This window comes from Eschrichtius robustus, chromosome 20, assembly GCF_028021215.1.
Source record: "Eschrichtius robustus isolate mEscRob2 chromosome 20, mEscRob2.pri, whole genome shotgun sequence".
Lineage (NCBI taxonomy): Eukaryota > Metazoa > Chordata > Mammalia > Artiodactyla > Eschrichtiidae > Eschrichtius > Eschrichtius robustus.
The window spans coordinates 23,878,904-23,904,422 of record NC_090843.1 but is presented as its reverse complement, the minus strand read 5'-3'; the positions used below and the strand labels follow the sequence as shown (position 1 = coordinate 23,904,422).

At 45.7% G+C, this 25,519-nt stretch overlaps 2 protein-coding genes across 3 annotated transcripts; both read left to right on the top strand.

Moving 5' to 3' along the window:
- The first annotated feature begins 4,254 nt into the window (after positions 1-4,254).
- NME1 (NME/NM23 nucleoside diphosphate kinase 1) lies at positions 4,255-17,497 on the top strand. 2 transcript variants are annotated; one of them, XM_068529983.1, is made up of 5 exons: positions 4,255-4,359; positions 12,282-12,411; positions 15,435-15,536; positions 16,588-16,700; positions 17,191-17,497. In XM_068529983.1, exons 2-5 carry the CDS (start codon positions 12,286-12,288, stop codon positions 17,306-17,308), a joined length of 459 nt encoding a protein of 152 aa, XP_068386084.1. In that variant the 5' UTR covers positions 4,255-4,359; positions 12,282-12,285; the 3' UTR covers positions 17,309-17,497. The 2 variants fall into 2 exon arrangements, with proteins under 2 accessions (XP_068386084.1, XP_068386085.1); XM_068529984.1 differs by lacking the exon at positions 4,255-4,359 and adding an exon at positions 6,577-6,640.
- Positions 17,498-21,412: 3,915 nt separating this feature from the next.
- LOC137754372 (nucleoside diphosphate kinase B) lies at positions 21,413-24,978 on the top strand. The gene is made up of 5 exons (XM_068529982.1): positions 21,413-21,521; positions 21,803-21,932; positions 22,898-22,999; positions 23,787-23,899; positions 24,723-24,978. The coding sequence occupies exons 2-5, from the start codon at positions 21,807-21,809 to the stop codon at positions 24,838-24,840; spliced, it is 459 nt and encodes a 152-aa protein (XP_068386083.1). The 5' UTR covers positions 21,413-21,521; positions 21,803-21,806; the 3' UTR covers positions 24,841-24,978.
- The last annotated feature ends 541 nt before the right edge of the window (positions 24,979-25,519 follow it).

Genomic DNA, 25,519 nt, shown 5'->3' with positions numbered 1-25,519 from the left:
CCCAATTTATTGGCCTGTCATGCGGTGAGCAGAGCAAGCTTGGACTCGGTAACACTACTACTATAGTCTCAACCAGTTTTTCTGATTCTTTTTAGAAATTGCTAAACTTTTAAAATAATTATAGATTCATGGGAAGTTGCAAAAAAATAGGTATGAGGAAGTCCCATGTATCCTTCAGCCAGTGCCTCTAATGGTAACATCTTGTATAACTGTAGTGTAATATCAAAGCCAGGAAATTGACATAGGTATATGTCATAGAATTTATTCAAATCTCATCAGTTTTACATGCACTCATTTTTTTGGCATGTGTATAGTTCTGTGCAACTTTGTCACATGTGTAAATTTGAAACCGAGTGGGGCCCTGTGGGGCTCTCAGCATGGAGGCCCTTTTGTCCCCCATTTTTTGTAGGCAAGACTCCAGCCTCCATGACCTTCCCTGAGTTCCAAAGGGCGGATTTCAACAGTTGTTAATCAAGGGAGGAGCAGCCAAGAAACCACCCAAGGCAAGATTAAAGGGATCAGAGAAGCTCATCAAGATTAGGAGACCAGCTACCTGAGATGAGATTAAAGCAGTACAGGCCCTACACACACCCTAATCTTGTCAGAGACCCTACCCTTGAACCACAGTTATAAAACCTACATCATATCCTCTAGGGTTGGAACATATAGTTTTTCAAGGCAGAAGCCCAGCGTGTCTCCCTTTGCCTGGCAAAGCAATACCACTATCTTTTTCTGCTTCACCCAAAACTCTGTCTGAGATTTGGTTCAGCACCATTGTACAGAGAGGCCAAGCTTTCAGTAACAGATTCATGTAACTGCCACCAAAATCAAGATACAGAACGATTCCATTACCACAAGACTCCCTTGTGCTACCTTTTTAGGACATACCCATGCCCTCTCCCCAATCACTAACTCCTGCCAACCACTAAACTATTCTCTATCTCTATAATTTTGTTATCTCAAGAATGTTAAAAAAAAGAGAGAGAATGTTATATAAATGCAATAATATAGTAAGTAATTTTTTTGTGATTGGCTTTTTTTAATCAGCATAATTCTCTTGAGATCTGCCCAAGTTGTTGCATGTATCAGTAGTTTCTTTTTTTATTGTTGTGTAGTGTTCCATGGTATGGATGGACCATAGTTTTTTTTTTTCTTAATTTTTATTGGAGTATAGTTGTTTTACAATGTTGTGTTAATTTTACGTGTACAGCAAAGTGAATCATGGACATTTGGGTTGTTTCCAGTTTTGGTCTATTACAAATTGCTGCTATTGTTATCTGAAAACTGGGTTTGCCTCTTCGTGGGTGTCAAGCCAAAAGACACAACCAAACCAAAGAGTGGGAGAAGGAAGACTTTATTACTTACAGCAAGTAAGGAGAACACCAGGGATCTTTCCCAAAGCAGTATCTCCCCAACAGCAAAACTGTGGAGGTTTTAAGCTAAGGGTACATGCATATTCATGAAGGGGCTTGAGCAGAGGAGAATTTAGCATAGAATTGGGACAAAGGTTAACAGAGTCCAAGCTTTAGTTGATTTCAGTCATTAGGTTCAGTAAAGGTCAATATTATTATTACTTAAGTTCTGACCAGTCTGGGATCTCAGCCTGTAGTTACCGTCTTCCAGCTAGGTGGGGGCCTTAGTTCCTGCAGAACTCAAAGATATGTATTAGATTGTTATGTATGTCCCTTGGATATAGGAAGAACTAGGAGGAATTAAGAGGAGGAACTAGGACTCTTTTATTACTGAGCTACTGTTTCCTGATTGCTTTCCCTTTGTTCCTGCATTCTTTAGTTCCCTTAAATCATTAATTACTGAGACCTCTTTGAGGATAAGCATTGTGGCTTGGATCACAAAGTGGCTTAGGCCAAAAATGGCTTCTCTTAAAGTAAAAAAAACAAAAAACAAAAAAAAAACCCCAAGGTCAGTTCCCTTTCTCTGGGGACCCCCTACCCTATCTACTTACACTATAAATATTTGTGTACAAGTTTTTGTGTGAACAGAACATAAGTCATTTTCTCTGGGATAAACACCCAAGAGTGCAATTGCTGGGTCATGTGGTAAGCACATGTTTAGTTTTATAAGAAATTGCCAAACTTTTCCAGAGTGGCTGTACCATTTTACATTCCTGCCAGCAATGTATGAGTGGATACAGTTTCTCCACCTCCTCGAGAGCATTTGGTGTTGTCACTATTTTTTATTTTAGCCATTATCAAAGGTGTGTAGTGATATATCATTGTGGTTTTAATTTGCATTTCCCTAATGGCTTATGACGCTGAATATCTTTTCATGTGCTTATTTGCCATCTGCATATCCTCTTCAGTGAAATATCTTGTCTTTTGCTCATTCTCTAATTGGATTTTTTTTTAACAGTTGTGAGAATTCTCTATATAGTCTAGATACAAGGGCTGTGTTGTGTATGTGGTTTGCAAATATTTTCTCCCACCCTGTAGCTTGTTTTTTCATCCTCTTCTCGGGGTGTTCTGAAGAGCCAGAGGTTTTCATTTTGATAAGATCCAGTTTATCAACATTTTCCTTGTATGAATTGTGCTTATGGTGGCAAGTCTAGAAACTCTGCCTAGCCCTTGGTCCTGAAGATTTTTTACCATTTTTTTTTTCTAAACTTTTTACAGTGTTGACTAAAAAAACCCGCACAGCCTAAAAGTAGTGAGGTAAGTTTTATTTGATGACCCTACTGATGACTATAGCTTGGGAGACAGTCTCTCAGATAGCTCTGAGGAACTGTTCCAAAGAGGTAAGGGAGAAGCCAGGATATATAGTTTTTGCTGAAAAAAACATACAAGAAACATGTTAGTGGAACATCAAAAGATTACTGGTAATCAATTTAGAGAACAGACTTGTGGTTGCCAAGGGGGAGAAGGGTGGAGGAGGGAAGGATTGGGAGTTTGGAATTAGCAGATGCAAACTATTATATATAGGATGGATAAACAACAAGGTCCTATTGTAATAGCACAAAGGACTATATTTAATATCCTGTGATAAACCATAATGGAAAAGAATATGAAAAAGAATATTTATAACTGAATCACTTTGCTGTACAGCAGAAATTAACACAACATTGTAAATCAACTATACATCAATAAAATTTTTTAAAAAATTACTGCTAATCACACAAAAAAGCTGCATTGGATTAAAAAAAAATACGCTCATTGAAATTATTCCTTTGATACGCATCTTAACTATCTAGGGCCAGTACCCTGTTTTTCTCCTGATTTCCCTTCAGTGTGCACCATTGGGGAGGCCACAGTGGCTGATGGCTTGATGTCAGGCAACAGTCTTTGTTTACTGACACGGCAGGCAACATTTTCTTTCTTTCTTTTTCTTGTCCACATAGTTTTACACTTACAAAACTATGATCCATTTGGAGTGAATTTTCATTTAAAGTGGGAGGTTTAGGTAGAGGTTTTTTTTCTTCTTCTTTTGCCTATGGATGTCCCATTGCTCCCGCACATTTGTTGAAAAGGCTCCTGATTCTGCTTTGTATCTTACCCTATCCATTCCTCCTACAGCAGTCAGAATGATTTTTTAAAAAAATGTGTATCAGATGATATGATGCCCTACTCAAAATCTTCCAATCGCTTCCCACCAAAACATAATCTTGCTGCTCTCCAACCGCAGTTTCTAGCGCTCAACGCCCACTATAATACTGGCCCTTGGGTAATCACCAGAGTTGCTCCCTCACTTCATGCAGGTCTATTCTACTGCCACCTCCTTTAACCTTTAGTTTACTGCTTCAATCTTCCTTCCGCCCTTGCCCTGCTTTTTCTTAACAGCATTTGCATACTATGATATATTTCATATTAATTTGCTCATTTATTTATTGTTTGTCCCCATTCCCAACCCCATAACCAGCTCCAACAAAGTTTACTGCTATACCCCAGACCCTGAAACAATGCCTGCCACACAAGGTACTCGATAAAAAATCTGCTTGACAGGCTGCAAAGAATGAGTAAATGTAAAACGAGGGCGACTGTCTACTTTTAGGTCAGGCGCTCGTTCAGACTCAATGAAAAGTGTGAGCGCCACCTCTCGGGAAGCCAATTTGCTCGAGAAAAAAGACAGTCACAGAATCTTAAGGAAAAAAAAAAAAAGATGGCGGTAGCCAACCAGAGGAGCAGGAAAAAACAGTACCGGAAGTTGAACTTTGGAAATTGCTCCCTAGAATGACACCCGACTGTCAGGAGGAAGCGTAGGCGAGTGGTGTTCTGCAAAATGCGCCCTCCCGCAGCCGATCTGGGCAGAAGCGTTCCGCGCGGGCGGGTGCCGGGAACCACGAGGGGCGGGGTCGCGTTTCCGGTGCCGGTGGCAGCAGAAGGAGTTGAAGCCCAAGTAGCTGGATTGGTGAGAAGGGTTCGGGGTACTGAGAGGAAAGGGAGAGGAAGGGGATCCGGGGAGGGGGAGGTGAAGAGATCGGATGAGTTCCGCTCTGAGACGTGGCCAGGGTGATCGGGTGGGAGGGAAGCGCCAGTCGACAGTTGCAAACCTGTCAGCTCACGTCCCACGCCACGTGGACTCACCTTTGTCCGTGGCTGCTTTTCCCATTAGTCCGCGACCGTAGGGGTTGTGCCTTATTTGTTTCTGTCTAGTGCAGTGCTGGGCTCTGAATGAATGACAGGTGTGTGTCAGGTGGATGTGGAGGATACTTACAGGGACTGTTTGTCGCTCTTTAGCTCCATTTTCTCCTGGGGAATCCATGCTTGTCTCCAGCTTCCACTGGGAGTTCTCCGCCAGTTCTTGGGCTTTGTCTCTTTTTCTTGGAGGTGTAGGGTGATTATCATTTAAGACATTTTCTTTGCTCTTATTGAGTGCTAGGCCCTGTGGCTAGGTACCAGGGACAGACACAGAAGTAATCCATCCGTGTATACAGGCGGCAGGCCAGTGGAGAGACAGATAAACAGAAAATTCAAACATATTGTTAAGGTGCTGAAATAAGAGGTAAGCTAAAGTACAGGAAGATGGAGCCAGGAGGTGGTGCTGTTATCCACAGAGGGATTGACTTTCAAGGTGAAGGGACTCCTTTCTCATCTTATGGAGACAGAGCAGGTCCTGAGCCCGATCTTTTTCTCTGTAAAAGGATCTCTGGAATAGATACTTTCTAGGCTTCCTTCCAGCATGATGTCGCATATCAGATATTACTCATGGCAATAGTTCTCCCGCAGTCCACCATTTACTGGTTAGTCAGAATATTCATTACATCTCATGATATAGCATAAGTTGCATAGCGTTGGGAAATCTGGATTTTGGTCCTCATTCGGGTGCTCTAGATCTGTTTCCTCATTTGTAAAAGAAGGGGATTGTAATGAAATAATCTGTAAAACCCCTTCTAGTTCTAATACCATGACTGTGGCAGTAGGCCAAACCATATTTTAGACTGCCCTGTACCAGACATCACTTTCACATTACCACTGTAGTGTCCCTCATCTGGATAATTGAGAGATAGTGTCTTTTTTTTTTTTTTTTTTTTTACATCCCCTGCCTTAGTTCTGCCACAGTATTGGGTACACAGTAGATGCTTATGTTTGTTCAAAAACTGGCTCCTGTACACAGAAGGAAAGGAGAGACTGAAGAAAGGCAGACCACTCCAGATTGGTAGGTGACAGGTGTAATGAGCAACGGAGCTTGAGGCCTGTCTTGGGTGGTTGCAAGACAAATAGATCTCTGCTCTCGCCCACCAGAATTTTAAAAGTATATGTAGAGGCCTTAACTAGGTACAGTCACATGTTCAGTTCAGATGGTCTCAACAACACCTTACTCTCTCAAGGCTGTGTCCTTCGAACAGCCCCTACTGTGGGGATAGTAGGCAGAGTGTACATTCCAAGGACAGGGGTGGGGGTGAGGAGCCTCCAGTTTCTGGGTTCAGCTGGAGGGTCAGCTGATAGTTATGACCTCCTCCAGTCCTCCACCGCTTGTGACTGGCTCTTACAGTCTCACCCCCTCTCCTTCTGCAGGGTCAGAAGTGTGCTTGACAGGTCAGCAAGGGGTTCTGCCAGCATGGCGGTGGCTCATTTGGCAGCTGTCTGACTGCAGTGGAGGCAGATGCCACAGCAACAGTATAGAGGCACATCCAAGAGAAAACATGGATTAAGATGATTCCCAAAATAAGTAACAGTTTTCTCTATGAAGAGCCCCATAATCTGAACCACTGATTTCCTGCGTCCCCTTATGAGGCAGTAATAATGTCAAGGCTCTTCTGTTTTGGAGGACAGCTTTTCTCATGAAAGATATTTCAGTGATTGGTAAAGAAAGGCTTTGCAGGCTGTCATTTAAGGCTTGCTGGGTGAAGTTAGTAAGGGCTTCTCTGTATGCTATAATGTCCTCCAGGCCAATGGAGGGGACAAAGATGGTGGCTAAATGATTGTACCAGTAGAAAACGGAATGTGCCCATCTGGCCTGGAGGAGAGGGAGGTTGGTGGCTTTAGGAACTTGACCCGGTTGTACATACCATACATATTGGCCGGGGCAGGCAGCACTGTTAAGCGTGAGGAGGTGGACTGGGGGCAGGATATGCCAGACCAGAAACCCCACCTTCTCCCCTCTTTCAAAGGTGCGTGTTTCATTCCAGCTGTAGCACATTTCAACAGTCTGGCTTGCAGTAGGACAGCAGGATCCCAGTGGAGATTGAGTAAGTCTCCCTTACCTAGAGGTGTGAATTCACCCATCCCGGTGAGACATCCCATTGCAAATTCCAGTAGATAACTCCTTTTCCAGGTATGATGGGGCTTGGTGTTCTCAGCAGCACAGCACATTGATCCACAGAGAAAGTTGGGGTAGTGGCTGTTTCCCAAGACTTCCTTACTTGTATGGCATTGGGTGTCTTGTCAGGGGTCCCCAGTCTGGTATTTGGGGCCGTAGGTTCTACTGGTTGATCATTCAAATGTATCAAAATCTGGGACAGTACTTTAGTCCACCTGGCCAAGGTGGTTTTACGTTTTAGTAATTTAATTTGCTGCTTTACTATTCCATTTTTCCTTTCTGCCAGTCCTCCTGCCTGTGGGTTATAGGGGAGATGGAACTTCCATTTGATGTCATATTCTTTTGCCCAGTCATGACCTTTGAAATATAACCCCCGATCACTGTCTATTCAACAAAGGTATCCATACATGGTCTTAGCTTCTCTAATCCCCTGATAGTGGCAGCCTGGTTTGTGAGGCAACAGGGGACAGCTTAGGTTGGGCCAGATGCAGTGTCCACACAAACCAGAGCATATTTAGAACCCTCACTAGGAGGGAGGGGGCCAGTATAATCAATTGGCCAATTTCACATCAGTTGGGAGCTCTGGTGGGTGGCCCCAGACTCCTTTGGCAGTTGCCTTGGTGTTGTTTAGAACACACAGGACATGCTATTACTGCATTAACTGAGTCACTGTATTTCAAAGGCAGTCCAGCATCCTTGGCAATATGTCATCCCCCTGGGCACTTCAGTGTTCCCTCTGCCTATGCACCCAAGGGTCAGTTGCTAGGACTCATTTCTGGCCTAGGGCATCAGCTTCCTGATTGCCAGAGGATGTCAGTGCCTTATGAGCCAGGGTGTGGAAGACAGTGAGGAGTGCCTCAGACTCTTGCAGGTGAACCCAAATGTCTTTTTACATATCCAGACCTCACAAGGCTTATTTATGATCATTCACCCCTTGTCTTTCCATTGTCTAAGCCATAGGGTCAATCCCTTTAGAACAGCCCAACTGTCAGTGCAAAGCATTAATGGCCAGGGCTCACCAACCCACTGGAGGCTGCAGTTTGTTCCTCTTTCCAGGCATGTGTATACCAGGCATCAGTGGGAATTTCCCGCACTCCCTCTCTACAGGCCGACACAGGAACAGGGCCAGGACATTTGGAGGATCTACATTCTCTCCAGGGCCTAGGAGCACCCACATTTCTAGACAGCGGGCCGGTGGTAGGGTACTCCTCTGCTGCAAATAGACGTGTCGTTTAGTCAGTGTGGGGGGTTTGAGCCATGGCAGAGGTGGGTAGATGGAACATATTCTGAACAACCCCTTCAAAGGAAGGGAAGTTCTTACCATGATGTGCTTTTCCTTTGTGAGAGGCTGTACCCGGAGGAATGCTGTGTACACTGCTAGAAGCTGTTACTCTGCGGGGGTGTATTGGGTTTCTGCCCCCTTCCAGGGACCAAAAATCCTAGGGGTACTCTCTTTCTGTTGTCTCTCCCACAGTGCCCAACCCAGGTCTTCTGGAGTCACAGACGCATCTAACTCAAATGGTAGTCCAGCTTGGGAGATGCCCAGAACTTTAATTTGCTTCACTAATATTTTTGCCATCTGAAAGGTGGCTTGCTGCTCTAATCCCCAGTCCCACGTATGCCCTCTCATTACCAGGTAGTATAAGGGATGGAGGCACTGTGCCAGATGGGGAATAAAAGTCCTCCAAAACCCCCAAATTCCTATGAAGGCTTGCACCTCTTTCACATTCTTAGGGGTTGGGTAGGCTTGTACATTATCAATGACAACTTCTGGGACAACTTGAATCTTACCCAAACGAAGGACGGCCAGAAACTTTACTGTGGTGCCTGGGCCTTGAATTTTCTGTGGATTCACTGCCCATCCTCTCCCTCACAGATGTTCCAGCAAAGCCTGCAGAGTGTCCTGCAGCAGGGGCAAGTCTTCACGTGTGAACATTATATCATCAATGTAATGGGCCCGTTTTACTGAAGTGGGGAAGGGGAACAGGCGCAGGTCTTGGGCTATCATCCCATGACATGTGGTGAGGCTGTGCAGGTAGCCGTGAGGAAGTCCTTGAAACGTCCATTACTGCCCCTCTCACATGAAGGCAAATTGATCTTAGGTATCAGAAACCTAGGTTTGTTGAAGTTTTTCCATAAAAGTCCTTGAATATGAAGCACTTTTGCAGGAACAGTTTTGCAAAACCATCAGAGTACGACAATGACTGTAAATGAAAAAAGACTTTAAAATGGCCATGGTTAAAGATCTGATGAGAGTTCATTATAATACAGTTGACAAGGGAATTTGATTGTTTTTGTGACATACATTTTAAAATTATAACTAATAACATCATACCAGGACACATCAGATTTTTAGGAATTTCATACAAATATAGCCCAAAGAAAGTTTAACATCACTTCTTTTTTTTTTTTTTTTAACATTAATTAATTAATTAATTTATATTTCTTTTTGGCTGCGTTGGGTCTTCATTGCTGCACGCAGGCTCTCCCTAGTTGTGGCGAGCGGGGGCCACCCTACCCTGCGGTGCGCGAGTCTCTCACTGTGGTGGCCCCTCCCGTTGCAGAGCACAGGCTCCAGGTGCGCAGGCCTCAGCAGTCGTGGCACGCGGGCTCAGCAGTTGTGGCTCACGGGCTCTAGATCACAGGCTCCGTAGTTGTGGTGCACAGGCCCAGCCGCTCCGCAGCATGTGGGATCCTCCCGGACTAGGGCTCGAACCCGTGTGCCCTGCATTGGCAGGCGGACTCCCAACCACTGCGCCACCAGGGAAGTCCCTAACATCACTTCCTATTTGACGGTGTTTCCCATATAATTTAATATATCAAATAGGCTAATTAGTTTAACCTATTTTATAAGGAAAGAGAATACGTCTTTTGAGATGTTCCAGGGGCCCTCTGGAAAATCCCAAAGTTAGTTCTAGGTCAGCATAACTTTATTTAGAATTAGATTTTGGGGGAGCTTGTCAAAAATAACAAAAGGTTTTAAAACACTAGATTAAATAGGATCCTAGCTCACTGTGAAACAATACTTAGTTATCTATTTAACTTAAGTGACAAAGACTCCAAAGGCAAATACAGAAAGTTACATAATTATAAAAAAAACTTAGCTCTTTTAATAGAGAAGATTCAGTTTTCTTAAGTAATTGAAGATGTGATAAAGACAACATGAAGCACAAGAAATTATTTGGATAAAACCACAGAATCTTTTTTTCTGGGCGGGTTACTCAAAAGGTAAAGAAAAACCTCTTACAGTCCCATAAGGAACAGACCAATAGTCCAACAAAACTTTGTCCTTTGAGCAGATGAAAGAAAATTGTTTCAGCTTTATATAAGTACACTATTGATATCAAAGCTTATTTTTCTTTAGGCCAACTAAATAGAGCTCTTTTACAAATTAATTTTGACAATACTCTCTGGAGATAGAAAAACATCACCTATATATAACAAATCCATAGACATACGAACATACTGACAGACACAGAGAATCCATAGCTTTCTCTCTAGAACTTTAGCCATGAATCAAGTATCCACTCACATGGCTGAAGCCTTTTACTAATATTTGTGGAGAAGATTTTTAAAATTTGGGAATTCCCTGGTGGTCCAGTAGTTAGGACTCCACGCTTCCACTGCAGGGGGAATGGGTTTGATCCCTGGTTGGGGAACTAAGATCCCTCAAGCTGCGCAGCATGGCCAAAAAAAAAAATAATTTGTACTTGCCCTTGATGAATAATCTTAGGGAAACTGTGGACTAGATTTTGTGTGGGGGTGCTCCTATAGCAGTCTGTGTTTTCACCACTGCCCCCCCCCCTTTTTCTTTGGTCTGTGGGCAGTGTTTTAGTTATTTCCTGTGGTGTTTACATTTCAAAGACATGGTAAGATTTATAACTTCAAGGAACAGAGAAAGAATGCAAGTTTTCTCTTAAGAGTTTTGGGGTGTATTTCTCTATTATCAGAAGTCTAGGGTAATTACTATTTAAAGTTTTTCTTGGGGGCTTCCCTGGTGGCGCAGTGGTTAAGAATCCGCCTGCCAATGCAGGGGACACAGGTTCAAGCCCTGGTCCAGGAAGATCCCACATGCCGCGGAGCAACTAAGCCTGTGCGCCACAACTATTGAGCCTGCGCTCTAGAGCCCATGAGCCACAACTACTGAGCCCGTGTGCCACAACTACTGAAGCCCGCTTGCCTAGAGCCTGTGCTCTGCAACAAGAGAAGCCACCGCAATGAGAAACCCGTGCACCACAACAAAGAGTAGCCCCCACTCGCTGTAACTAGAGAAAGCCTGTGTGCAGCAACTAAGACCCAATGCAACCAAAAATAAATAAATAAAAATAAAATTTAAAAAAAATTGTTAAGTTTTTCTTTGTATTAGGCGTTGGACAGCATGGGGCGCTTCATCTGTTTCATTGTCAGTCACCACAACAGCCTCCCCTTTGTGCTCCTCACTTTCCCAGGGATTCTGTCTCTTAGCGTCCTAATCAAGCTTTGTCACAGCACTTGGACATTAATCTGCAGCAGCTTGTGCCATATGACAAGCTAAGATCTCCAACTTACAATCCTGCTCTCTCATCTTGTCTGCCAGCCCCAAAGCTGGCAGAGCAGTGGACACCTGCACGTTCTTCTCTAACTTCAGCTCTTCTTCCAACTGTCTAACTCGAGCTTCAGCCTCTAGTTGTGCATCTGTGGCCAGTGGCCTGCCCTCAGTAGAGGCCAGCCCACTGTGGCAGCCATTCATTTCCCTTCTTTGCTGCTCTGTGTAGTTTCTCTAACAAATGCACTAAAGCAGCCGGTGTTCTTGGGGCATCCTTGTTTTCATGTGGTGGTCCACAAGTATCAAACATAGAGGCCACCCTCCCCACATAGAGGTCGATGTTCAGCTTGGAATTTCCCCCAGGGATGCCTCTTTCCCAAGGCACATCTCTTCAGTCTCCTGGCTGGCTCACAAATTTAGTCCACACACTGGCCCCTGTACAGAGAGGACCAGGAGAGACCAAAGAGGTAGACCACTCCAGGTGGGAAGGTAGCAGTTTTAATAAGTAAGGGAACATACATATGAGGCTTGTCTTGGCTGGCTGCATTGTACCCACCCACCAGAATCTTAAAGTTTATATAGTTTATATAGTTTATATAAACTTATATAGTTTAACTGGGTTCAGTCACATGTTCAGTCCAGATGGTCTCAACAACACCTTACTCTCTCAAGGCTGTGTCCTTGTAACGGCTCCTACTGTGGGAACAGTGTACAGAGTGTATATTCCAGGGACAGGAAAGGGGTGAGGAGCCTCCGATTGCGTGAGTCCAGATCGAGGGTGAACTGGCGGTCATGCCCTCTTGACATGACTTAATAGAAGCTTATTAAATCAAATGAAATAGAAATTATAGGCCCTGCTTTTGGACCCTTCCCCACTCTGGGGTATTAGTTCATAGATGAGGGGACTGAGGAGGAATTAGGTTTTACTAGAGAGTCCTGGAGTTGCAGATTTAAACCAGCTTTATGGAGGTAATCCTCTTGAGAACAATAATGATGTAGGCAGGATATTCAGTGTTGTTTCATCCCTCCACCTGTCTATCCCCAGGACCATGGCCAATAGCGAGCGCACCTTCATTGCCATCAAGCCTGATGGAGTCCAGCGTGGCCTTGTGGGAGAGATCATCAAGCGTTTTGAGCAGAAGGGATTCCGCCTTGTTGCCATGAAATTCATGCAGGTAAGTGGACTTCATTCTTGCTATTTCTATTATTTCATAGAAATAGGAGAACGTCATATGTCAGCCTCTCTGTTTCTCCCTTCAGCTTGTTTTAGACGTCTCCATTTAGGGTGAACACAAATGTCCTAAAACCCGGAAACGCCTCAGTGGCAGCTCCGCTGAGTCTTGGAGCAAAAAAGTTATTTGCGACTTTCAGAAGTAGCCTCCCTTTTCTCTTGGCAATGCAGGGTTCCACGTATTACTGCAGCACTGTGATTTCTGACTCAAAGCCTTGGGCATGTTTGAGCTCCTGTTCATGAGCTTCCTGAGCAGATAATTTTAGAGACCACCCCCCCTCTCCTCCCCACTGTCCCCACCGTTTGAGGCAGGTTGTTTTTCAGCAAGGAAGTCTTTCTATCATTGTTTAACACCTGCCTACTGTCTAGCATATATTAGGTGCCATCAGGGCATGTAGGGGAAAGTTGTGATTTTGCCCTTGGGGCGGCCCACCTGAAACAGCAGAGGGCAGACACACTTGCAAGATACCTACAAAACAATATTTCAAAAAATGCAAAGGATTGACTGACCAAGAACCCGTCTTCAAACAGACCTGGGAAATAAGAATTTAAATTCTCAAAGCAAATACATTAGGGGATCATCTTTTTTTCCTATTAAGAGTCAACTTTAATGAATGAATCAGAAAAAAAAGAGGGGAGGGGGTCATGCAGCTTGTGGGATCTTAGTTCCCTGACCAGGGATCGAACCTGGGTCCTGGCAGTAAAAGCGCCAAGTTCTAACCACTGGGTCGCCAGGGAATTTTAAATTTAGTTTGATTTGCATTTTAGTTCCTGTGTGATGTTTTAGAAAAACTGTGTTAATATAAAAGGGAGAAGACTGATGTTAATGCTGAGGGGAGAGTGTGATAGAATGATTAGAGCCAGGTATTGGACAAGCAGTGCTTTCCAGAGAGTTTGTATATTAAATTAGGTTTTTTTTTTTAATACAACTTTATTGGAGTATAATTGCTTCACAATACCGTGTTAGTTTCTGTTGCACAACAAAGTGAATCAGCCATATGCATACACATGTCCCCATATCCCCTCCCTCTTGAGCCTCCCTCCCATCCTCCCTGTGCCACCCTAGGTCATCGCAAAGCACTAAGCCTATCTCCCTGTGCTATGCTGCTGCTTCCCACCAGCCAACTATTTTACATTCGGTACTGTATACATGTCAATGCTACTCTCACTTCGCCCCAGCTTCGACCTCCCACCCCACGTCATCAAGTCCATTCTCTATGTCTACCTCTTTATTCCTGCCTTGCAACTAGTTTCATCAGTTTTGAAGGTAAAGTGAAATCAAAGTATCGCTGATCGGATATTTACCACGTGCTGGGCACATGTGTTTTTTCATCTAGCTCTCATGACAACCCAGAGAGGTACTTATTCCTTTTCCCGTGGTTGTTAGTGATAGGAAGCTGAGGCTTGGGGAAGTTAAGTAACGTGTGGTTATCCAGTCAGTGATGCAGCTGGGATTTTAACCCAGGTCTCTCTGACCCCTAAGTGCATACATTTTGTCCTTTACACTGAGTTTCCTATCACGGGCATGGACTTGGTGAAGAATGGGAGGAGGGATAGCTGCCATGAGCCTACACGGTTATTTATTTATTTATTTAAAATTTTTTTCTTTTTTTTAAAAAATAGATTTAATTAATTAATTAATTAATTATTTTGGTGGCATTGGGTCTTCATTGCTGTGCGTGGGCTTTCTCTAGTTGCCGCGAGCGGGGGCTACTCTTCGTTGCGGTGTGAGGGCTTCTCATTGCGGTGGCTTCTCTTGTTGTGGAGCACAGGCTGTAGGCGCACAGGCTTCAGTAGTTGTGGTGCACGGGCTTAGTTGCTCCGCAGCATGTGGGATCTTCCTGGACCGGGGCTCGAACCCGTGTCCCCTGAATTGGCAGGCGGGCTCGTAACCACTACTCCACCAGGGAAGCCCCTACAGGGTTATTTAAATGTGGAGGAAGGTGAGGGAAGACTTGAGCCCCCTCCCCACTTGCCCCCCCCAAAAAAAACCCTGTGACATGTTTTGCAGAGTAAAGATAATCAGAACCAATTAATACAATTAAAAGAGTGTTCTGGTAAGGGAAGGTAATCAGTGTGTTAAGGAGACTACCACTACAAGTCTTCCATTTGGATTGAAAGGGATCGGTCAGGGTGAACACTGACACGGAGTGATGACATGGTTGTGTAATTTTAGTTTGGCAAGTGACAATCAACTGGGGGCTGAATGATAGGATGTTCAGGATGTGCTTTTCAGCAGGAAATCCCCACATTTGTGTGTATCACTGAAGTGTGCAGTATGCTGTATGATGCAGTACCACAGAACTGGGAAAGCTAAGGGTCCTCATTAGACCCTTAAAAGCTTGTATATGGTGGGGAAGAGGGAACACAGCTGAGTCGAGTTGGCATTGCTAAGCAGATCGTTTGCGCTCTACCTAACTTGATTTGTTCCCAGATACCAGCCTTGCAATGTGAAAGATTCTAATTCATTCTTCAGTAAAATTACTTATTGCTAGATGTCATGTACTTTTGGATGGTTTGCAAATACCTGTGGTAATTGCATGGTCACCACACTGGGCCTTTATTCTCTGAATAAATATGAAGAGAAATGGCCTGGTTCAGTTTGCTTCTCATCCAATGCTGAGACCACCTCCCTGTAACATTTTAGTTGAGGCTTGCTTGGAAGTGGAAATTTATTGTATTGTCAGTTTTCCTGTGTAAAATACCATGGCTGGATTCAATTCTAATGTTCCATAATTTTATGCTGATCAGTCAAGGACAGTAGGGGGAAAATTGGTACAAAGCTGAAGCACTTTTAGTCCCTGTCACTTCTTCCCTTTGGTAAAGTCAAGAGTGAATTGGGTTATAATAGAACAAGTGAGCTGAGAGCTCACATTTTAAACAGCAGGATGGGTAAGTGGGAAATAACTAAATTGCTGGTTCTTAGATAGTTTGGGGATCAATTCTCTTCTCTATCTTGTGGGATAGGCTTCTGAAGACCTTCTCAAGGAGCACTATATTGACCTGAAGGACCGTCCATTCTTTGCTGGCCTGGTGAAATACATGCACTCAGGGCCAGTGGTTGCCATGGTGAGTGTAACATGTGTGGGATGTTGATGTGAATGACTCAGTTGGGAGTGAAGAGTGAATATTGTGATTCTTGCTTCTAATGCCAGGTCCTCATTGATGCAGAGGATTCTGAGGCTAGGGCATTGGACACTTAGGGTATGAGTCAGCTCTCTGGCTCACCAAAGACAAAATACATTTGCTTGCTGAACTGAAGACTCACATCTGGGAGAAATCAGGAGAGATATGCCTGACTGTAAGCTCCTGGAGGTGAGGGAGACTGTGTCTTGTTTATTGCAGTGATTCTTCTCTTAGTATGTATTGGTTGTCATCTTTGTGCCAGGCTCTTTCAGACACTGGGGATACAATCATGAATGAGACAAAATAGGTAACTGTTTTCATAGCTTTCCTTGCCTACGTATCCTGAAAAGCGAGGATGGGCAGATAGTAAAGAAACCAAAAAACATATATATATCAGCTAATGATTAGTGATATGCACAGAAATGAAATAGGATTATGTGATAACAAGTGAGCGCTTTAGACTGGGTGGTCAAGAAACGTGATTTTCAAGCTGAGATCTGGATGAGAAGGAGCCGGCCATGTACAAATTCACAGTGAAGAGCATTCTCAACCATGAAAATAGCATGTGCAAAGGACCTGGGGTGGGGGACTTTTTGAGGTACAGAAAGACGCTTGGAGTAACTGAAGCCTGGTGGGTGAAAGGGAAGGTTGGATGAGATTGATTCATAGGCACAGGCAGAGGCCAGATTATGTAGGGCTGTCTCGGCCCTGTACTTCCTGAGTGCTGGGAAGCTGTGGGAGGTTTCTACACTTGGTTTTTAGAAAGGCCACTCTGTGTCAAGAATGGATTGTAGAAAGGCAAGAGGAGGGCAGGGAGACCAATATTCCCAGTGCTGGAACACTTAGATGCCCCATAAATATTTGTTCAATGAATGAATGTCATTTTAAGGGGGGGGGGCTTTTTCTTTTTCTTTTTTTTTTGGAATAAATAGTTTTCAGATTTTCTGCTGAGACTGGTTTTCTTCCTTGACCTTATCTTCTTTTGTCCTTGGAGGTCTGGGAGGGGCTGAATATTGTGAAGACAGGCCGAGTGATGCTTGGGGAGACCAACCCTGCGGACTCCAAGCCTGGGACCATCCGTGGGGACTTCTGCATCCAAGTTGGCAGGTGAGAGTCGGTGCATTTTACTCTCTTCTAAAATCCAAGTTAGGTGCCACAAGAATTTGGGTTTCTGAAGCTGAGGGTAGACATGATACCATATACAGAGCAATTTGTAATCAGAGTTTATTGTTTTCCTCCTTCTTAATTGGTGTTTGGCTTTGCAGGCCCTCTGCCTTTGGTCATCAACATCACTATGGTTGTGCCTTTGTTGTGAGAGTATAACCTGGTACAATGCGCTTTGCTGGCCAGAGTCCTCCCTGAGGCTCCCACTGCTTGCATCAGTGTTGCTAGGAGGGCTGGATGTGGAGAGGGCATTCTTTATCCTTACATTAATGGCAGTCATGGGTTTTTTCTTTTGACATGGAATAATGTACATGGAGCTTTGGATTTTTCTGCTCTGGTGGCTGTAGGCTTTCTGGCAATGGAAATGAGGGGAGCTTCTGGGCAGTTTAATCCTTCTGACCTTGGTAATGTGGCCATCTCTTTTCCCATCCAGGAACATTATCCATGGCAGTGATTCTGTGGAGAGTGCAGAGAAGGAGATTGCCTTGTGGTTTCACCCTGAGGAACTGGTGAATTACAAGAGCTGTGCTCAGAACTGGATCTACGAGTGACATGGAAGCAGACCACAGTGCTTGTCCCACCCCAGTTCCCCTCCCTCTCATGGGCAGGGGCCAGGTCATTGCAAATCTAGTTATTTCTGAGAACTTGCTTTTCATCTGGAGGGAAGCTCTTGGAGCTGTGGATGCTCCCTGTACAGTGTTATGTGCTGTCTATCATCAGATTAAAATGTTTCATCTCAAGGAAGGAGTCATTGAGTAAGGTACTTTGTATTGTTGTATTGCTTTGTATTCTTTTTTCTTTTTCATATATTCTGGCTAACCTAAGCTAATAGAGAGTGTAAATACTATATAAATTATATTGGCCTGAGAGATCACACATACACACACATTCTTTGCCTGTCCCTCTCTTCCCCCTGCATTCCACCCACTCTTGGCATTGAGCCAGTCAACAGCTATCTGTCAGGGATCTGCTAGGTTGCCAAGACTGTCCTATGCATAGAAGATTCCCTGGAAATAAAAGATACCCTTCCTGCTCTTGAGAAGCTCTCAGGGATTCAGTGGTTGGGGGAGTGTGAGAAGTTGTAACTACTCCAAAGCAAAAAAGCTATGTGGATAGTGGGCCTGGATTTCTGGGATGACCTCAAAAGAAGCAGAAGATATCTTGTAAGTAGTTTTGATTTGTTAGGATATTGATTTGGTTGCTTTAATAGAGACAAGATGGAAATTTACTTATCATTTACTTAAAAGTTCAAACTGGAGATCTGATGTAGATCACTGTGACTATAGTTAACAATACTGTACTATATATTTGAAATTTGCTAAGAGGGTAGATCTGTGTTCTCATCACAAGAAAGAGAGAGAGAGAGAGGGAGGGGAAGGGAGGGAGGGAAGGAAGGAAGGAAGAGAGAGAAAGAAAGGTAGATAGAAAGAAGGAAAGGAAATGGTAACTGTAGGAAGCCATTGTTATGTTAATTAGCTTGATTGTATTAGCTTGCAGCTAGATACAGCCACAGGACTAAGTTCTGGCCAAAGAGACACAAAAAAGTGAAGGTGGTAAATTCAAGGTTGTACCCTGAAAAGGAAGGGATAATCATACTTCCCTTCCCAACTTGCTGGAAGGCGGATATAGGGGTGGTAACCATCTTGGATTGGTTGGAGGGAACTGAATCTCTGGACCATCTCAAGGATCAGAGCCTTACCACCATCACCACTTCTATGTACCGTACGTACCTGCTTAGATGTTTTCCACCCAGTTTTAATGAGATGTAATTGACAAATAAAATTGTAAGATATTTAAAATGTACAACATGATGATTTGCTATAAGTATACATTGTGAAAGGATTTCTCCCATGGGGGGCCACCTTTTGTTCGGGCAGCTGAGGAATAGATGCATTTCTGTTTCATACAAAGAATGGGGAGTGAAATAGAGTACCAGGACTTTGGGGGAATGAATATGTGTGTAGCGAGGCAGGAGGGTCATGAAACTGCACAGCTCATCTCAGGACTTAATGAAGCTCAGGTTCTTTATGTCTTGGCACAGAAGGAATTCAGCAAGAGACAGAGTGATAGGTTAAGAAGTATATTTATTAATATAGGACACTTGGGAAGGATACAAGTGGGCAGGCAAGAGGGCTCTTCCCTGAGAACTAAGTGGGCTATGTTTTTATAATCAAAGGAAAAGTGGGGAGGGGAGAAGACCACCTTCTTCCTCTTCCTTTGTAAAGATGTTGCAGGAAAATGGGGTGCGAGAGAATGGTCATGTCCCAGGTCTTGGGCGAGTTCCTGGGACAGGCTGCTAGGTGAGGGCACTTGGCTTTGCGCAGGAAAGAATTCAAGAGCAAGCCATAGTGAAGTGAAAGAGGTTGACTGAGAGAGATACACATTCTGTTACTGAACTTGTGTTCGTGTGCCTGATGCACAGTGAGGCCGGACAATTCCTAAATGTTGGAGTTTGGAGCAGAGAAAGGCTTATTGCAGGGCCATGCAAGGAGACGGGTGGCTCATGCCCCTGAAACCCCCAACTCCCCAAAGGGTTTCAGCAAAGCATTTTTAAAGGCCAGGTTGGTGGGTGTGGGGGGTGGGGGAGGGGGGTGGGGGGAAGGGGGTGGGGAGAGGGGGTGGGAGGGGGTGTGTGTGTCACAGGGTATGTGATCAGCTTGTGCACAGTTCTCTAGTTGGTTGATGGTGAAGTAACAGGGTGGTGTCCCAGGGGTTAACATAATCAGTCCTTAGGCTCCAGGAGGCCTGGGGGCTATGTGTTCATGGTCATCAAATAGTTAATATCTTCCATTTGGTGGGGGTTTTCACATCTGTAAAACAACTCAGGAAATGTGCATCAGGTACTATTATCTGGGTACTTTAGAGAGGAGCTAGAGCAGAGGATATGGGGGAAGGGTCTGCCCCAGAAGGCCCCACAGGGTCCTGCTCGGTTACAATTCCATAGACAGAATGCAGTCTGTGTCAGAAGGCAGAGCAGGCCGGAGGTGCAGAGGTGGTTAGTTTTCATGGGCTGGGTAATTCCATAGGCTAACGAGTGGGAGGAATATTCTAACTACCTTGGAGAAGGCTCAGGGGTTTCCAGGATTTGGGCCACCGCCCACTCTTTGGCCTTTATGGTTGGCCTTGGAACTGTCATGGTGCCAGTGGCTGTGTCATTTAGCAGGCTGATGTAGTACAGTGAGCGTACAATGAGGCGCAAGTTCTACTGGAAGTTGAATCTTCCACCATCTTGGGCCTAGTCGGTTCTAACCAGTTCTTGTTGTATCCAGTTTTTCTCAAGGGCTGTGTCATTCTTTAAGGATTGTGCCCTGCCCCCTTCCCTCTTCATTTATACCTTCCCCAGTTAAGAACAGTCTTCCCAGGAAGGAAAGGAGAGGTGAAAGGCAGAGGGCTGCCGTTGGCTGTACCGCAAGGTAGTGACCAGACCAAGGGGCAAACAGCTCTGCGGAGAAATATCCAGTGAAATTCCCACTCTTTCCCACAATTGACATTTGCTAACCCTGAAAAGGAAGCCCAAATAAAAGTGTACTGCAGATTGAGGCCCAAGGGAACACTGGGTGTCCTTGCTCCAGAATGAAGGCTGCTAGTGTACTGTGGTTTAATGCTCTGCAACTAGAAGTTTGGAAAGCCAGCAAGGTGTAATAGAGGCCTGGACTGTCACAGCATCTAACACAGGTTATCAGTGCAATGCCAGGACCACTAGGGTGATGACACATGATTCCCGTAGTCAGTTCACCGCCCTGAGGAGAGAGACACTGGGTCTGTGCCCATCTCAGGCTGTAAGCACTGCTGGAGGGGTGGGGGTGGGGGTGAGTGTACAGTTACTGAGAGGAGGGGCTTGCTGGCTCCTCCAGGGAAGCTGGGCACCACCAAAGGGTGGCTAGTGGTTTGTCAGGCAGAGAAGAGATAGGGATTGTCTGCAAATGTATGACAGGCCTGATTTCTATGAGAGAATCTAGAATTTTGTCAAGGGTGTGTCTCAGGCTGAACTGGCCACACAATGATGCTGGGGGCAGAGATCATCATCTCAGGGTGGGAACAGGGCAGCTTAATTGGGCTGGGAAGGTGGGTGGGGAGACAGGCAGGAGGGAGCAGGGCATGGGGTATTTTGCTAAATTAGCCTTGGATGCCATCCTCCAGGCAGGGGGAGTCATCAAAGCAGGGCCGAGGGTCAGATGGTGTTTGAGGAGGGTGCTGAGGGAGGCTCCTTGCGGGGAGAAGTGAGGTTGACGCGCATTGGGAGGCCGCCAGTTCGGCCTGGGAGGGAGGGAGGTGGAGGGCTTGAAGCAGGGCTCAAGCAGAGCGAAGGGAAGGGGAAACTGGATTTCACAGGTAGGATAAGGACTTGTGCTAGACGGGGAGGAGAGAAAGCAGCTCTGGGTGCTCGGTGAATGGGGAAAAGCAGATGGTACTGGCCGGGGTACTGACTCACGACCAGGAGAGGTTTGCGTGCGCGCGTGCGCGCGTGTGAGGAGGTACTGAAGACAGGAGTTGGACTGAACGCGCGCAGTTCTACTTCTGGCACATCCAGGTGGGGTAGAAATCACTTCCTGCCCCTGGAGCCCTCGCTGCCTCATTCTGCAAACCCGGGGCGTGGACAGAGTCGTCCGGAAGCGTCCGGCCTCGCGGGTTGGGCGCTGGGCCGTCGGGGGTGTGGCCGCCGCCGGCCCCGCCTCCGCGGGCTCCCTGCGGCGGTGGTCGCTCAGCTCTCGGCTCGGATCTCGGCTCAAGCCCGCATCGCCGCCCGCGACCGCCTGCTTACCGGTAAGCCGGCGGCCCAGATCCCTCCCCGCCCTCGGGCCCCCTCGGTCCCGCAGGCCGGGCGCTCCCCCGGGACCCCTGCCGAGTGTCCTCCGCGGGCACCCGGGGACGGCTGAGGGGCGGCGGCCCGGCGCGGGCAGGGCTGAGGCGTCCCGCAGGCCACGTGTCCCCGCGGTAGCGGCGGGCGGGCGCGGGAGCCACGTGGCCTCCGGGCCGGGGTCCGGGCCCCCTCGCGGCCTGTGTGAACGCGGCCGCGACGCCCTGACCGCACCTGCCGCCCGCAGGACCATGGCCCACGCGGAGCGCACCTTCATCGCCATCAAGCCCGACGGCGTGCAGCGCGGCCTGATGGGCGAGATCATCAAGCGCTTCGAGCAGAAGGGATTCCGCCTTGTGGCCATGAAGTTCCTTCAGGTGACGCGCCCTGCTCCCCTACCTCCGCGGCGGCGAGGTCGCGGGTGGTTTTCCTTCCCCGCAGCGCCGATCCGCGTGTCTTTTCCTAGTCGGAGTCCCCCTTGGCTGATTTCGGACCCGCGAATACCCCATTGCTTTGGGCATCCAACCCCCCCCCCCCCTCCAACCCAGGGCGCCACGGGCCCGCTTGACCCTTCCCCGAGGCCCGGGGGGGACAGACGCCCTTGGAAGGTTAAGCGGAGGTGACGTGACTCAGGCTCCGGGGCTGCTTCCTTCCCGCGGCTGCGACGGGCAGTGGGCCTCAGGGGGGCAACAGGGAGTGGAGGAGGTCTGCGCCCCGGGCCCACGCAGGTCCACCCAGGCACAGGATGGAGGCTGGAATCCTTTTGTGCTTCAGCTTGCAACTCTGAGATGATTGAGGTCTTAGGTGGGGTGTGCCTTACTCTGCCCTTTCTCTGCAGGCTCCCTTTGGCATAGGGCAGTAACTTTATCTTCCACATTAAATTTGGGGTACAGATCTGGACCTTAGGGGATAAGTACCTAAGAACTGAAATTTAAACCAAGCTTTCTCAGTTAACGTCTGAAATGTTTAAAAGGGCATTGGGAATGGGCCAGAGGGTTTGATATGACCTCTGTCTGGCATATTTCCTTTGATTGCAGCCAACACTTAACTCCCTAACCACCTCTTTCTAAGGATTATAACATCCGTCAGGTCATTGACATGAGGGTGTCTTCATGATCAGAACAATCTTTCCGCTAAGATAGCATCAGTTTCATGGTTTGGATGGTTTTTTTTTTTTTTTTTAAATACACACGTTATGAATGTGAGCTAAAATACACACCCAGACTTTTAGAGAACCTACCATGTTACTGGCGGGGGGGCGGGCGGGTTCTGAGGATGGGATAGAGCCGTATTTGAGCCTTTCTAGTTTACTTCCTAATTGGTACCTCCTCTTCAATGCCAGGCCTCTGAGGAACTCCTGAAGCAGCACTACATTGACCTGAAAGACCGCCCATTCTTCCCAGGGCTGGTGAAGTACATGAACTCAGGGCCGATTGTGGCCATGGTACGTGCTTGTGGTGGAGGAGAGGGAACCAAGGAAAGTAACGGCTTATAGGTAACTGGGTTTGCTCAGTGTCTTCATGTTCCTTTTTAGACATCTTCCGCAGATACTCCAAATTCCTTGTTTTACAAAGGCAGCCTGCTGGAGTGAGTTAGTTTACAGAGCAACTGGGAACTTGGGAGGAAAAAGGAAGCGAGAATCAGAACTTAAAGAGTTCTCTGTGATCCTGTGCTAGAAATGAACTGGTCTATTTCTTCCTGTGGCATTAATGTCCAATTGGAAATGAAGTGAATAGAGGTAGAGGGTATAATAGGGAGTTAATAAAATTGTTGGGAAAGAAGCCCTACTTCCTGTTCCCTGAGGGTGACCTTTTCTTCTTTCTGCTTTTCCCTGGAATACATTTTCCCTTTTCATGTCAGTCTTTGCCATGTCTTGCTCTAACAGTCTTCTGCGATGCCCTTCCCACTGATCCTGTTCCAGTCTGGTCACTTTTCTTTACCCTTTCACCACTATTTTTTTAGAGTTTGTGGCTGCATAAGGATTCTTCAGTCTTGTTAATCTGTGTCTCAGCCAGAGTGGGAAGCCCCCAAGTTGGGCAGACTTTTTCTCTGTATCCTAGCAATACACTTGGGATGGAGTATTTTATATTGACCCCTACTACTACTGGGGTTGGCTGATAATCATGTCACTGATTGGTCTTACTGATATGTGCTGTTAGGTAGGGGTAAATGTTTGTTTTTAATGGTCCTGAATGGCAGAACTGATGAAATTCCTTTTCCCTACTGTCAAGGTCTGGGAGGGCCTGAATGTAGTGAAGACAGGGAGAGTGATGCTTGGGGAGACCAACCCAGCGGACTCTAAGCCGGGCACCATTCGTGGCGACTTCTGCATTCAAGTTGGCAGGTAAGCTCCAAGGGACACTAACGACTTTTCCTCAAAGCCACTTAACTTGGGTTTAAAACAAACATTTTTGGCATATTCCAATTTTAGAAAAATTTGAACGTTTAAATTAGGTGGTAATTATCACTGGATGAACGCTTTCTTTTTTTTTTAACATCTTTATTGAAGTATAATTGCTTTGAACGCTTTCTTAAATGGTTACTTCTCTAGGCTACTTAAAATTTTAGCCAAGGCATTGCACAAGGGAGCTGCCTGTGGTAGGTCCTTCGTGATAGCAGAAGTATGGAGAGTGGGGCAAGGAAGGGGTCTAGCCTTGGCTCTGCCCTTTGTATCCAAGGGTGTGTCACTTTTAGCCTTTTTGGTTCGCTCACTCATCAGAATCTCTACAAAAATTTTTATAGTTATGAGACTCAAATGGAATAAAGGGATTGTCAATAAGCGTGAATGTTTTGATTGGACTTTGCAAATTAGTGTTGTAAGAAAATACAGCAGAAATGGCCGTGATAATGAATACGTCACATCTAGTTTGGGTTTTGGTCTGGGTATTCCTGTTATTTTTCAAAATTTGAGAAGTAATGTTTTGTGGCAATCTTGGGTACAAGCACTGTTTTGAAAATTTAGAAGCATAAAGTTGAACCAAGTGATGCTTTTGGATTAAGTACTTCTGTAGTTTTATAGTTGCTTTTAAGAGGAGATACTTGGGGGTGGTCAGCTGCTTCAAGGAGCAACTGGCTGAAAAGGTCTTCAGTGACTGTCCTTTGCTTTATCCATTAAACAGACTTTTGTACTTTAAAATGTGGTAACTAGAAATTGTTCTCCTTCTTAGGAACATCATTCATGGCAGTGATTCAGTAAAAAGTGCTGAGAAAGAAATCAGCCTGTGGTTTAAGCCTGAAGAACTGGTTGAGTACAAGTCTTGTGCTTTTGACTGGATATATGAATAAGAGGTGGACAGAGCATCAGTCCCCTCTGGCACCACCTGATGTGTCCCTGGGCACAGCTCTTCACTCCACTAACTTGGAAGCAGTAGGATGGATGTTTCTTTCCTAAAGTATATCTGCCAATAAAGCCTTTGAAAACGGTGTGCAGCCTCTGGTGATTGATTACTGGTTACTAAGCTGGAAGACGTGACTTGGTTCCCTGGCTATCGTAGTGTTATCCAGAACAAATTAATCCTGCTTGTTATGGAAAAATGATTTAATCCTTCTCAGCACCTGGTATACTTCCAGACTCTAGGAGGGAAAGCAGTGAGGCTGAAGAGGACAAGTGTGGCACTGGTTGCGTATCTGAGGAAACTAATAAGGAAATAATGAACATAATAAAGATCCCAACCACTTTAGCTGATGTAGAAATGCACATTTCTGTACAAAGAATTTGTTGAAACTTGGTAGAATGAAACATAGACTAGTCAAGTTGTCCAGATTTACATTCTTGTTGATTGCAAATTGGGCAAGTTACGTATGAGGAAATGGAAGCCTAAGGACACCTGTAAGGTGAGGATGATACCATGGCAATGCAGGATTAAATGAAACAATGCATGTAAAGCAGTTAACCTAGTGCCTGGCCCATAGCTGGTACACAAATATTCCCTGCAACCCTACCTCCCTTCTTATTCTCTACCCT

Bases quoted from the DNA above. Each gene is read 5' to 3' on its own strand.
- NME1 (XM_068529983.1), top strand. From the start codon at position 12,286: ATGGCCAATAGCGAGCGCACCTTCATTGCCATCAAGCCTGATGGAGTC. The intron at 12,412-15,434 runs GTAAGTGGACTT...CTTGTGGGATAG, and splicing joins TTGCCATGAAATTCATGCAG to GCTTCTGAAGACCTTCTCAA. The intron at 16,701-17,190 runs GTGAGAGTCGGT...TTTCCCATCCAG, and splicing joins TTCTGCATCCAAGTTGGCAG to GAACATTATCCATGGCAGTG.
- LOC137754372 (XM_068529982.1), top strand. From the start codon at position 21,807: ATGGCCCACGCGGAGCGCACCTTCATCGCCATCAAGCCCGACGGCGTG. The intron at 23,000-23,786 runs GTACGTGCTTGT...CCTACTGTCAAG, and splicing joins CAGGGCCGATTGTGGCCATG to GTCTGGGAGGGCCTGAATGT. The intron at 23,900-24,722 runs GTAAGCTCCAAG...TCTCCTTCTTAG, and splicing joins TTCTGCATTCAAGTTGGCAG to GAACATCATTCATGGCAGTG.